This window comes from Cyanistes caeruleus, chromosome 16, assembly GCF_971803275.1.
Source record: "Cyanistes caeruleus chromosome 16, bCyaCae1.hap1.1, whole genome shotgun sequence".
NCBI classification, from domain to species: Eukaryota; Metazoa; Chordata; class Aves; order Passeriformes; family Paridae; genus Cyanistes; species Cyanistes caeruleus.
In genome coordinates, this window is record NC_141716.1 from 16,798,939 (window position 1) to 16,811,096 (window position 12,158).

The window sequence follows — 12,158 nt, forward strand, 5'->3', positions numbered from 1 at the left end:
GCTATCCAGCTCCCTGCTGGGACCCCTCTGTCCCACCCCCCGTGGTGCCTGCTGGTCTCTGGGCACAGGCGGCGGAGGGGGTCCTGGAGTGGATACAACACGGACTCAAAGTATCTAGACACAGGAGGCTCAAACTTGCTGGAATAATCCCGGGTTTATTGTCTGTCATCCATCCGGGGAAAGAGAGAGAGCGAAATGCTCTGGATCTTATCTCTTATACCAGGGGGCAGGGGTGATTAGGGGATGCAGGGAGGTCACAGCCAATGGGAAGGGGGGGGAGGGAAAGAAGGTTTTCAGGTAGGAGCTAACATTACACAAACCAGAGGTGAGTTTTACCCTTGGGAGGTACCAAGATTTCTAGATGCACTACAACACTACATGAGGCAGTTTATGTCTGCTGCATCATTGCTGTGTTGTTTTGAAAACGAACCATAAATGCATAGCTGGATGCAGAGAGGAAAGGCTTTGCCTCTAAGGATGCTTCAGCCGAGCTAAGTTAGTGGTGCTGACTGTGAAATGTCTGTATTTCAGCCTGAAAAGCTTCATTGGGATTGGCCTAGGAGCTGGTGCTTATGTCCTCAGCAGGTGTGCAGTAAGTATCTCTTCTCTGCTTGTGACTCACGCGGGCTGTGGTCATTGTTGATCAGACTGACTGTGTGGGGCATGGGCAAAATAGTATTCAGTAATTACAGCAGGGCTGCAGGGAGCCATGGGAGAGCTACCTCCATCCAGATGGTTATGTTGGAGCAGTCAGGGGGTTACTCTGAAGCTGTGCCAGGCATGGAAAGATTGTAATGTGATGCCTTTGAGTCAGCAGAGCCCATCCTGAGTGCTAGGAATAGCCAGTCTAGAGTATTCACAGAGACTGGCTGCATTACTGTGTGCTGTGTCCACTGTTTGTGGCACCAAAGAATTGATGTGGTGACGTTCTGCAAACCAGTGTTGATGAGAAATGTGCTTTGTCACTGGAAGGAAGCCAGTTTTGCTCCACTATTACACAAGAGAGCTCCACTATTACACAAGAGAGCTGCCTCTATTTCGGTACCTGCTTATACATTTCTCTTTAGTGCAGTGTTCATGTAAAATCAGTGGGTATCTTTTAGCAGCCCAGGAATTTGCCTGAGTCTTTCAGACTTAGTGTTAACACAGAAATCTGATATTTTGTGTAAAATTTGCTTCAGGTTGTTGAGTGCAGAGAGTTGCCAGTTGCTTAGGCCACTATCATTTCTTCAAGCCGCTGTGCTGGGCAGATGCCCCTCCTCACACAAAGTTCTGTTTTCCATTCCCTACAGTCAGGATTGCACTGGGGCAGTGTGAGGCACTGGTGTTTCACTGTTCCTTGCCTTCTGTCTCTTGGGTAGTTTTCAGCCTTGCTGAAGAGGAGTTTGTGCAAATCAGCCTTAGTCATCAGTGAAATGCCACAAGGCCCTTGCCACACTCCCTGGGCTGCAGACTGTTTGCTGCTGAGGACAGATGAGGTGTTTCCTTCTCCTTCACATCAGTGCCATAGAGCAGGCGAGCTGCCTTAGAGTGAGCCCAGAACTCAGTAGTTCTGCCTCTGATTTCTGAGTTTGTGTTTGCAAGCAGTTCTTATAAGTGCTTTGTACTTGTGCTGCCCATGTACAGGCTGAGGTACACCGGAGGGTTTTGGGTTGCTGGATGGAACAGGGGAAGGGTTGTTTGCAAATGGGGGGCAGCAGGGGTGCTGTGTGGGGAGTGGGTGCCCCTTTAGCTCAAACTTTCCATACTGCAGGGCTTGGGGTTAGGGTTAGTGCCTGAGCACTAATTCCCCTGCCGTTTGCCCTATTTCCACTGGGAAGACTGCCTCGTCCTTGAGGAGAAGGAGATGCTCTCCAGGCACAGGAGCTTGTCCAGGTTCCTCACAGAGATGCTGGATTGGAGCAGAGAAAGTAACACACAGGGTCTGAGCAGCTGTGCCAGGTACACAGGTCACCAGAAGGCACTGTTAATGCTATAGGTGCTGTGCAGCATCTCAGTGCTACAACTGAATTGAGTCTGGTCTTGCGGAGAGCCCACTGGCTGCCTGGCACAGAGGAGCTCCCTGCTTTGTCTGCATTTTACTTTGCCTTACACCTTTTGTAAGAAGCTTTCCAGCTGCTGTACCAGACCACTCTGTGGTCTGAATCATCCTTCTGAGTGTGGCTCTGCTCTCTCCCCACAGCTCAGCCACCCTGACCTGGTGGAGGGACTTGTTCTTATTAATGTTGATCCATGTGCAAAGGGATGGATTGACTGGGCAGCATCCAAGGTGAGATTCTATTTTCCCACATGTGTGCTCTCCACAGCACCTAATGAATGGTGTGTAGAGTAAAAAAAAAAAAGAAAAGGACAGAATACAGGAATTTTTCCATTTCTGGTGAAAACTGTACAATTTCATTTCTGTCCCTGCTGTGTTCTTAGTCTGGATATGGCCTCTGCCATAGGAGCAGGGATGGGTGTGATCATGCGAATGAGAAATGCGGATAAACTGCTTGGAGCACTCAGCTTTCCTCTGATTTAGTACTTCTGGTTGCAGGCTTCATTTAAGTGATATTGAATGGATCCCTTAATTATTCTCTTGTTCTGGCCCCTTGAAATTATTTAAGGTTTCAAGTTTTTTTGGAAAGATGTGTTGTGTATACACAATTTCTTTGAAGCTTTGCATGTCCATCCCAAGCTTCATATATTTGCTTCTTATATAATTTGAATACTTTCTTCATTGTTTTCTCTACTCTGAGTATCTGTTTTGCAATGTGTGATGAAACTGCATTTTCCTGTACTCTCCTCCTTATTCATGGTCACTCTTCAGTTTTCAGGCTGGACAACCAACATAGTGGATATTGTCTTGGCACATCATTTTGGCCATGTAAGTATCCAGCAGATTCTAACGTTGCCTGTGCAACTGTACATGGAGCTATAACTTCTGTATGTGTCTGCTCCCAAATAGTTGTGGTCCATCAGATCAGGGTTGCCACAGGTACAGTACCATTTTCTCTGTATCAAGCTCACATCAAGGTTGGCATGCTGGGGGGCACACACATCCTCACTCTTGCCCAAAGTGTCTCCAGGCCACGCACTAGTGATATAACTCCTTTGTTGTGCCCAGGACACTGTACAGAAACAAGTAGCTGCCAGTTCTCTGTATCCAGTAGGGAAGCCTTTGGACTGTGGGTAGAGTGCAGGTCAGCTGGGAGCTGGCAGTGAGATCTTGTATCTGTCCAGATGTTGAACTGCTGCATTCTGCTCTTCGTCTTACCCTTCAGTTTCAGCAGAGGCAAACCAGCCCCTCCTGAAAACTTTGAATGCAATGCCTTCTGTTCAGGATTAGCTGTCTCTCAACCAGCAAGCCTACTGGGCAGTGACAGGGATAGTACCTCGTGCACACTGTACACGCCACACAGCAGATCAGTTCCTGACCTGGAGTGTTTTTGCAACAACACATCACCACTGAAAGGAATGCTTCCTTCTCCAGCACTGCTTCCTCCTGTGCACATCCTGTTCTCTTCCCACTGTCAAGCCCCTTCATTGTGTGTAGGACTTCCTTGCATTCCCTGCTCTGTCTGGTTCACTCAGAATGTAGTTTCTTCTTAGAAAGAACTTAGAACTGGGTGCTGGAATTTAACTTTCCTTTGGTCAGTCTTACAGCTGATGTATTTTTTTACTTTATTACGTTTATTAGTATTATTATGTACTTTGCTTCTTAAATATTAAGGTCTTAGGAAGACCTGCCTAATGCAGAGTGATTTGTATCTGTGTAAGCATTACTGAGGCTTGGGAGTTAACTTATCCCATCTCAGGATACCTGTACTCCTGCAGTAGCTTGTGCACTTCCAGTTGTAAAAGTGTAGTCACATTACCAAAACATGGCATGCACCAGCACATGACAGAAACACCTCATGTCTCTGGGATACTTATGCAGTCTGGAGTCGCTGCCCTTTGTGTCACTGAAGACAGGAAATGATGTGTATGGTCACGCTTGAATGCTTTGGTATTTTTATGACTGTTGCTTCCTTACTTGTGAAATGTATGTTTCCTGTTTTTCAATTCTTCTGCGTTTGTACAGGAGGAACTACAGGCAAACCTAGATTTGATCCAAACATACAGGCTTCATATTGCACAGGACATTAACCAAGATAATCTTCAGCTGTTCCTCACCTCATACAACAGGTATAGGATACCTTTTTGCCTGACAGACAGCTCCCATAGCTTCCCTGCTCAGTAGATTTGCCGCCATATGTATTAGCCAGTTGGGTACTGTATCAGGGGAACCTTTGTCCTAAGCCTAGTCTTCAGGTGTTACGCAGAGCCAAGCCTAGCTCTTGTGTCTGTCCCCAGACCCTGTGACACCTCAGTAGCTCATCTCTGGGCACACAGCAGCACCATGAGAGGATGGATCCTGTTTTCTGGGGATGACTGCTGGGGCTCCTGCTCGGGGCATGATGCATGGAGTTGCCTGGGTGCTGGAGCCAACATTCATGGTTGGATTTTGTGTGCCCCCATGATAACCAGTTTCCTCTGCAGATTTAATGGAGAATTGTTCTGTTTTGCCTTTCAGTCGTAAAGACCTGGAAATTGAGAGACCAGTTGTTGGTGTCAATGAAACAACTGCAAAAACACTCAAGTAAGTTGTCTGAATCAGCCTGTTTCAGTTGCTGACTGTGCAGTCTCTTCAGCAGGAAAGATATTGCTTCTCAGCAAGAACTGCACCGAGCCCAAGCACTGGGAAGACTGTCCAGGACAGTTTCAGGCTGTGGTACAGGACTGTCAGCTGAATTGGGGCAGAGGTGTCTGGAAGTCCTCTCTTTTAGAATACATTGAGATTCTCCAGAAGGCAGGGTCAGAGGCATATGTGTGCAACAGCAGTGGCAGTTGGTGTGCATTGAGGGGACAGTCTGGGTGCATCTGTAAGTCCTGGAGAATGTTTTGGTACAACAAAATGCCAAGGTGTGATGGCAGGCAGGGATTTTGCTGAGCCTTTTTTTGTTAACCTTTCATGTGGGTGTTGGTTCACAGAGCTCAACCTTCTCAGAAACCCTTTTGATGCAGTTGGAGTAACACCTCTGTTTTGGCTTTTGACTAGGTGCCCTGCCTTGCTTGTTGTTGGTGATAACTCACCTGCTGTGGAAGCAGTGGTATGTATCCATGAACTTTTTCCTTTTGTGACATTAGTCCCACAAGTCACTGCAGTGATTTCACCTTGCTCAGAATTTTTACAAAAAATTGCAAACAGTGACTCCTTGTCCCAAGCTCTTTTTCAGTCCTCTGGCTATGCATGGGAGAGCCAAGGCTCAGGGGCCCTGAATGGCCCCCAGAGCAACTCCAAGGTGAGGATGGCAGAATCTGAATGAGCACCTTACTCAAGAGTGATGCAGAGGACCCTGTTCAGGATTGTGTGTCCTTCCCCAAGCTCTGCCAGGCTGCTGCCTGCAGTTTGGTTCGAGTCTCGAATTGCTGTTGTTTTGCTGTTACACTGGGGCTACCTGGGGATCAAAAATAACTGAGTGTGACTCCAGTTCTTGTGGTGGGGAGCCACGTAGAGCTCTCTTAGAGCACTGCATCATCAGGAAGGCAGCACTTAGGCACTGTTGTCCTCTGCAGACACTCATAACCCACTCCCTCCCAAGCACAGCTATAAACAGGGCATGGCACAGGGTAGTGTGGTTGTAGTGGATGTTGTTCCTCCCTGTCAGACAGGGATTGTGGGGACACGAGGGGGTTGTGAACAACAGCCACTATCTGAAACTATGAAAGAGTATAGGAGTCTCCTAAAACAGTAACTTGAACCTAGGAGCCATGCATGGAGAGCATTTTCTGGCCATGGCCTGTTGCCTTGATCTGTTTGATCTGGAAGTCTGAAATTAAGTCTGGAGGTTTTGACTTTTCTAGGATACTATCCTTGAAGATTCCCACTGCTTACTGGCCACAGCATAGTATGGGATAGGGTCTTCTGCATTTTAGTGTGCCTGTCTGGCTGCCCAGGTTCCCAGCCCAGGATAGCCTCCCCTGCTGAGGTTGCTTTTCCTATAGAACCCCTGCCTATTCCCTTTTTGCAGCAGTCCTACACAGAAGGGGGAGTCATGGCCTCCTTGTCTGGACAGGAGACTAAGTGACCTCATCATGCTGCATTGCACAGAAATCTTCTTCCCTCCTAGTCTTGGTGTCAGAGCACAGAATGTGCTCCAGGGATTTATACTGTGTCCCAAAATTAGGGGATGATTTCAGTTGAAGGCATGACTTGTCATCACAACGTCCCTTAGATGGAACACCTGCCATTCCTCCCTGGATCTTTTATTTATTGTTTACTTCCTGCATGATCTCTGCTTTCTTCCACAGTCCTTCCTGGCTCCAGAGAGGCTCCAGAGAAGCTCCCACTGCTGAACACAGCCACTGCTTCTGGTGCAGCTATCCCACATTTTACATCTGAGTCAAGTTTTCTGTATGACACCATGTCCCTCTCTCTTTTTTCTAGGTTGAATGCAATTCACGTCTTGACCCTACCAAAACTACCCTTCTGAAGGCGAGTGCCACTCTAGAATCATTCTGGCCAGCATAAAGACACTAGTTTTGCTCTGCTCCACTTAGGTTTTTGCTTTCCATACATCTGGCTTTGAGAAGTTTTTGGACAGTCATTCAGGACCATGCTCTCTACTCCATGGAGCCAGAGCTGAGAGGGAAGAGTTTGTCAGGGGGTCCCCCAATCCCTGATTTATGGCCACCTTCAACTAGCAGAGAAGACCCCTGAGAGTTAGCGGAGATGCCCTGCCTCCACCCTGCTCTCTGCAGCAACAATGTCCTTTTTCCTGGCTTTGTACTGGTCCTTCCGATCCTCACATGTGGCCCTGCAGTGTGCCAGACAGCAGCTGTATGGAAGTGCAGAATGACAGGTTTGGGCAGAGTGGCCAGGGGAGAGGTGGCTGGGAAGGTGCTGGGCTTCTGGAGTGTGGCCTGAGATCATTTGGTGACGTGGCCTCCAAGGTGCAGGTTTCTGTCAGCAGCAGGTCTCTGAAGGTGTATCACTTTGTCCTTCCTCTGGCTGTAGAGGTGAGGTGGTGGAAACTGCAGTGTGGTGCTCTCAGCCCTGGTGGGTGGATGGTGCTGGCATGATTTGGGATTGTCCTGGGCGGGAAGGACAGCTCAATCTGCCTTTTGTTTCCTGTTGCAGATGGCCGACTGCGGGGGCTTGCCCCAGGTGGTTCAGGTGAGACACACATTAGCTCTCCTATGGCATTTAGGTGGTACAGAGCCCTTTCTTCTGCTTGCACTAAAGCAATCCTCTCTGTTTCCACAGCCTGGCAAGCTGACTGAAGCCTTCAAGTACTTTGTGCAGGGAATGGGCTACAGTAAGTGGCAAACACAACTTTGTGGTTTGGAGCAGGGTTGTCGTGAGAGGAACTCAAGCTTTCTGGTCCATCTGAGCCCACTGGCATCTGTGTCCCTACTCCTGAGCTAGTGTGGTTGCCAGGAGATCCATCCATGCTGGAAAATCAACTAGTGTGCTGACAAGTCTTAGCAAACTAGTGTTGTTCCCTGACATGTGTTGGTGACTCCTTTCTGGTTGCTGATGTTGGTGAAACCTTTTAAGTCTGTCTTTGTGCTAATGCAGAAAAATGTATTCCCAAAACCAGCAAATCTGTGCATACCTTCTCCAAAGGGGAAGGAGGTGGCAGTGCAGCCTCGTGACTAGTCTGGGTATGAGAGCTCTTCCCTTTCTCCTCAGATGTTCCTGTTCCTCTCAGACTCACCGGGGTTAAACAGTACTCCAGAACAAATCCCTCTAATGGCAGAACAGGTTCCTGGGTGACTTCTGAGGCACCCAGGGAGACCAGAGAGAGCTGTGCTTTGCACCAGTGCATGTCCTGTCTATGGCCTTCCTCCCCATGCTTGGAGGCAGAAGACATTGTCACCTGAGTGTATCAGACTAACAGCTTCTCAGCTCCCCTGCCCTTGGTGTTCCTGAGGAATTGGAGAATAAGGGCTTCTTTACTTTTTACCTCTAAGAAGGGCTTTACTACTCAGGAACATCAGGAGAAGGGCTTCTTCTTCACTACAGCAGCTTTCTTGCCTGCTGGGGCCAGGAGTCCCCTTTTGTGGATGATGAGCCTTCAAAAACTGGAGTCAGGGAAGGGGTTAGTTTGTAGTAGCCACTCAGCATGGCCACTGTGAGAGCTGGGACACTTGCAGTGGTCTCCTCACAGCTTTGCCAGCTCATGATCAGGGCTTAGGAGAACCTGTCCTTTTCCTCAGGGCTCCGTAGGTAACACAAACATGGCAGACACTCATGTTTTTCAATGTTGGCCAAAGGAGCCTGATCCTGCAGAGGAAGATGCTGTGTGAGGAGGGTCCCTCAGCCTCGCTGTTTCAATGTTCATGTCTTTTGTGTTCCTGGTGTTAGTAAAGTCAGTAAGTGCTGTTGTCAGAGCAAGGGCTTCAGCAGCACTTTGGGGGTCAGCTCTCTTGTCAATAGGACATGCAGCACTGGAGAAAGACAGGCCAGTTTTCTCCTTTCAGAATTAGTAGCTGGTCCCAGAATAGTTTTCCCAGCTTTCATGGGCAAGACTGTGGGACACTGTGGAACGTGGTCAGTTCTCTTGGGGAGAACAAGATAGAAGCAAAACACAGCTGGGCACTGCTAGGAATACAGAAGCCAGTTCTCCAACAGCTGTTCCTGTGCCTGCTGTACATGGGCTGAAGCAGCAGGATGTACTTCTGCTGACACTGCAGGTGGAAGATAATGGCCTTGAAGGAGGCTTTGTAGCAGGAGTCTGATGCTGTCATCCCAAAGACATAAATTTCTGTCCCATATCTGGAGTTACACAGTATACCCCAGGGAGATAGTATCTCTGTTGAGCAGAAGTGGGGTGTGCGGTGGGGAATTAATGTCACCAGGTACAGTGTGATTTTCAGCTAAAGGCACTGAAGAAATCTGGCCCTGATGGATTTTTAGGTGAGCTTGACACCTCCATGAGATGCTCATCAACAGCCATTCTTACAAATCCTGGGAGCTTTCAGTGCAGTGTACAAGCTGGGAATGGAAGGAAAGGTAGCTGGGGGTCCCAGGAGTAGTACAGCCACTAGTCACACCGCAACTAATTGGCTCTTTCCTGTATTCATCCCTTTCCTTGTCTCATGTTGTTTCCAGTCCCTTATGTGCAGCTCAGCCACCTAAGCACTGAGTCAGGTACCTCCAACCGTGCATCCACCTTGGCCCCTGTCTGTGTGCTGAGTGGAATTGTTCTCTGGATGCTTTGCTCTCAGCATGTCCTGCTGTGGGTGGGCTGATCATTGTACCATGTGTGTCATGGGTTTCCACCTTTCATTTGTATTTTGTTGTTGCATGACTTCAGCCCTGTGGTTTTCTAGAGCGATGAGACTAACTTTCAAAAGGTCATCCATGCCACAACTGGCTTGGTTTGCACAGACACTGGCCATAGCTGCACTTGCAGATGATCAGGTACACTGCTGGCATTTTCTCACCTTGGACCTTTTGAAATTGGGCCTTAAACATCCTGCTTTAGACGTGCAGAGACTTAATTTTGGCAATGAAGAGTGAGTTTTCTTCCAAAGGGTACAATGCTTTCTGTGCTTACCCAGTGACACATACCTGAGTGACTGTGATCCTGGCTTCAGGAAGCGCCTCCTTGTCTGAGTCCAACATTTCTTCTCTCTTGCAGTGCCAGCAGCCAGCATGACCCGGTTGATGCGCTCCCGTAGCCACTCCTCCTCCAGCGTGGGCTCTGGTGAGAGCAGCCGCAGCCGGTCTCATGCCAGCACCCATGGGGAAGGGAGTGCTGGAACCCCAGAAGGAATTGACCTCCAGGCTGCACCTCAAACCATGGAAGTATCCTGTTAGGCAGGAGCCCCTCTTCTGGATTCAGACAGCTCCACTCACTCCACTGAACCCACTCAGAATTTAGCATTTCATCCGACATGGCATTAACTGTTCTCTCTAACCTGTGCATGCCCATCTGAGCAGCCACCTCCTTGGTATTCTGTACTTGACATTACTTTGATCTTTTCTGTATCATCTTGGCATCAGAGTCTCTTTAAAACTCATTGACATTCCACAGTCTTAGTAAGTCCCCTTACTGTACATGCTGATGCCATCTCCTGTCTGTGCTGTGTATCAGTCCAGATGACAGCCGTTGTCTCCCCTCTCCATTTAAATATAATTTCTGTGGCTTTGTGAGGTTTAGAATTGCTTTCTAGTTGTGCTTCTGCTAAAGGACCCTTGTGGTGCAGTTAGTATGTCACTGGTGGGATGTGGGAAAGTAAGACCACAAGGATGTGGCACTCCAGGCACTGGAGCAGGCAGTGTAGTGTAGAGCTGTACCTGGGATGCAGAACCCACTGGAAGATCCCTGGGTGTCCCTGGAGCTGTTTCACATGCCACGCAGCCTGAGAAAGACTGAGAAAATGGTCAGAAATATGGTCTTACCTGTGTATGTGTGTTAAGAAGGAGTAGAGTGATTTCTTACCCAAGCCTCCTGAAAATGCAAAGCAATTAACCAGTAAACTACACTAACAAGGTGCACTATTAACCCAGTACAAGGGATTAAACTCCAGCAGCCCTGTCTCTAGACCACTTCTGCAACCCTCTGCTGACCCAGCAGAAGGGAGGGATGCAGTGACACATGGTCACTGTTGTACTCTGGCACATGTGAATCTTTAACATTGAGCAGGTTATGAAATGGGAAGCACTGCCTCTTGCTAGGTGGAGATCCCAGAATCTCCTCCACTGCCATCTCTGTGTCCTGCTGCTGCTGCCCCAGGCAGGATCTCACAGGGTTATGTGGCAGCAGGAAACACCAGTGAAGGTGACAGCCAGCATTCACATACTCCAGTGAGTCAGGTCAGAAAGATGAGCAGTGAACACCTCTGTGCAGGTAATAGTTACTGTCTTTGTGGGATTCACAATTGTGCTACCTTTTTACACCTGGCTGGGTCACTAAGGGTGGACAGCAGATGCCTGCTACAGGCCAGGGTCTGGTGTTAATGGGAGAAAAGGGATGAGTGGTCAGGCTGCTGCAAGTCTCAGTTGATAAGCAGTACATGGTTTCCTCACTGCTGAGCAGCCCTGACCCAGTGGGAGCCAGCTCCTCCCAGGGTCATGCTCACGTTCTGCTCCATTTCAGGTAGGGAATAGGACCAGGAGGCTCTGCCTGAGGGGGACTTTGTACCAGTTATTGAATAAAGCTGTAACTGAGTTTCATTGTTACACTGTGTGTTCTTGTTTCTCTTGGCACAACCTGCAGCCCTGGGGGTTTTCAGTCCGAGTGTCTTCTGCTGCATGCGGCAAACTTTCCCCAGGGCAGGGAGAGGACTGGGCACCCCTGCACCAGAATTATGTGGTTGGCGACCTTGTGGCCCTGGCAGAAGGCTGTCCAAGGGCATTGGAGAGCTGGCCTCTGCCAAAATGCAACTAGAAATGTCCAGAATGGAAACAATAACATGTTTGCAGCAGCACAGGCAAGAACCACCTCCCAGCAGCTAGCAATAAGAGCCACCTGCTGTCCCTAGAGCAGTGCTTGCTCTTCACTGGTATGTTGCACAAACATGACACAGCTAACCACTGTCACGGCACAAGAGGACAGAGCAGTTTGGGCAGCTGGGAGATGTCTGTTGACGCATCCACCCTACAGCTGGGCACAGAGAAGTGACATCCAGTAGCCTGTCATGGAACACAACTGGTTCTTCACCTGCTGCTTACCAGGCCCAACTTCTACTGCCACTGTCAGATGTCACCATAACCTATGGAGAGCTCCCTGGGGTCTGGACTGTCTGAGACCTTGGGGAAGGTCATTGCAGAAATAAGACGGTGTTCTCATGAATTGCGAACAGGATGGAAAGTGGGGATTGAGAAAAACTGGCCAGTTTTATCAATGAAAAAGTAGTGGCAGTTTACTGTAGTGGTAGAAAGGGATTAAATGAGCAAAACCAGAAGTCTAATTCTATAGGAGACAGGAGACCATCAAACCCGCCCCCTGGACACAGTGTGAAGTTCAGCACTGCTGGATGCAAAGCACCATGAGAGGAGCCATGTAGGTGCAGCACTTGGGATCTAATGCCAGCTGACTGCGCCCAGGAGTGGTCCAGTCACCAGAAATACAGCCTTAAAGAAAGGAAGCACAATATTTAAATAACAGTGAAATGAGTTAGAG

The 12,158-nt window shown here is 48.7% G+C and overlaps 1 protein-coding gene across 15 annotated transcripts in view; it reads left to right on the forward strand.

Moving 5' to 3' along the window:
• The window catches only part of NDRG3 (NDRG family member 3), a 62,714-nt gene extending 51,499 nt beyond the window's left edge, over window positions 1–11,215 (forward strand). For 7 of the 15 annotated variants that reach the window (XM_086853569.1, XM_086853568.1, XM_023940051.2 and 4 more), the window contains 10 exons: window positions 532–592; window positions 2,183–2,269; window positions 2,810–2,866; window positions 4,064–4,167; window positions 4,556–4,621; window positions 5,081–5,132; window positions 6,470–6,517; window positions 7,163–7,198; window positions 7,289–7,340; window positions 9,672–11,215. In XM_086853569.1, the coding sequence (XP_086709695.1) occupies window positions 532–592; window positions 2,183–2,269; window positions 2,810–2,866; window positions 4,064–4,167; window positions 4,556–4,621; window positions 5,081–5,132; window positions 6,470–6,517; window positions 7,163–7,198; window positions 7,289–7,340; window positions 9,672–9,850 (742 nt within the window). In that variant the 3' untranslated portion in view covers window positions 9,851–11,215. Of the gene's footprint in view, window positions 1–531; window positions 593–2,182; window positions 2,270–2,809; window positions 2,867–4,063; window positions 4,168–4,555; window positions 4,622–5,080; window positions 5,133–6,469; window positions 6,518–7,162; window positions 7,341–9,139; window positions 9,179–9,671 lie in introns of all 15 variants that reach the window. The other 8 variants (XM_086853563.1, XM_086853562.1, XM_023940048.2 and 5 more) reach the window with 2 other exon arrangements.
• Window positions 11,216–12,158: the final 943 nt, after the last annotated feature.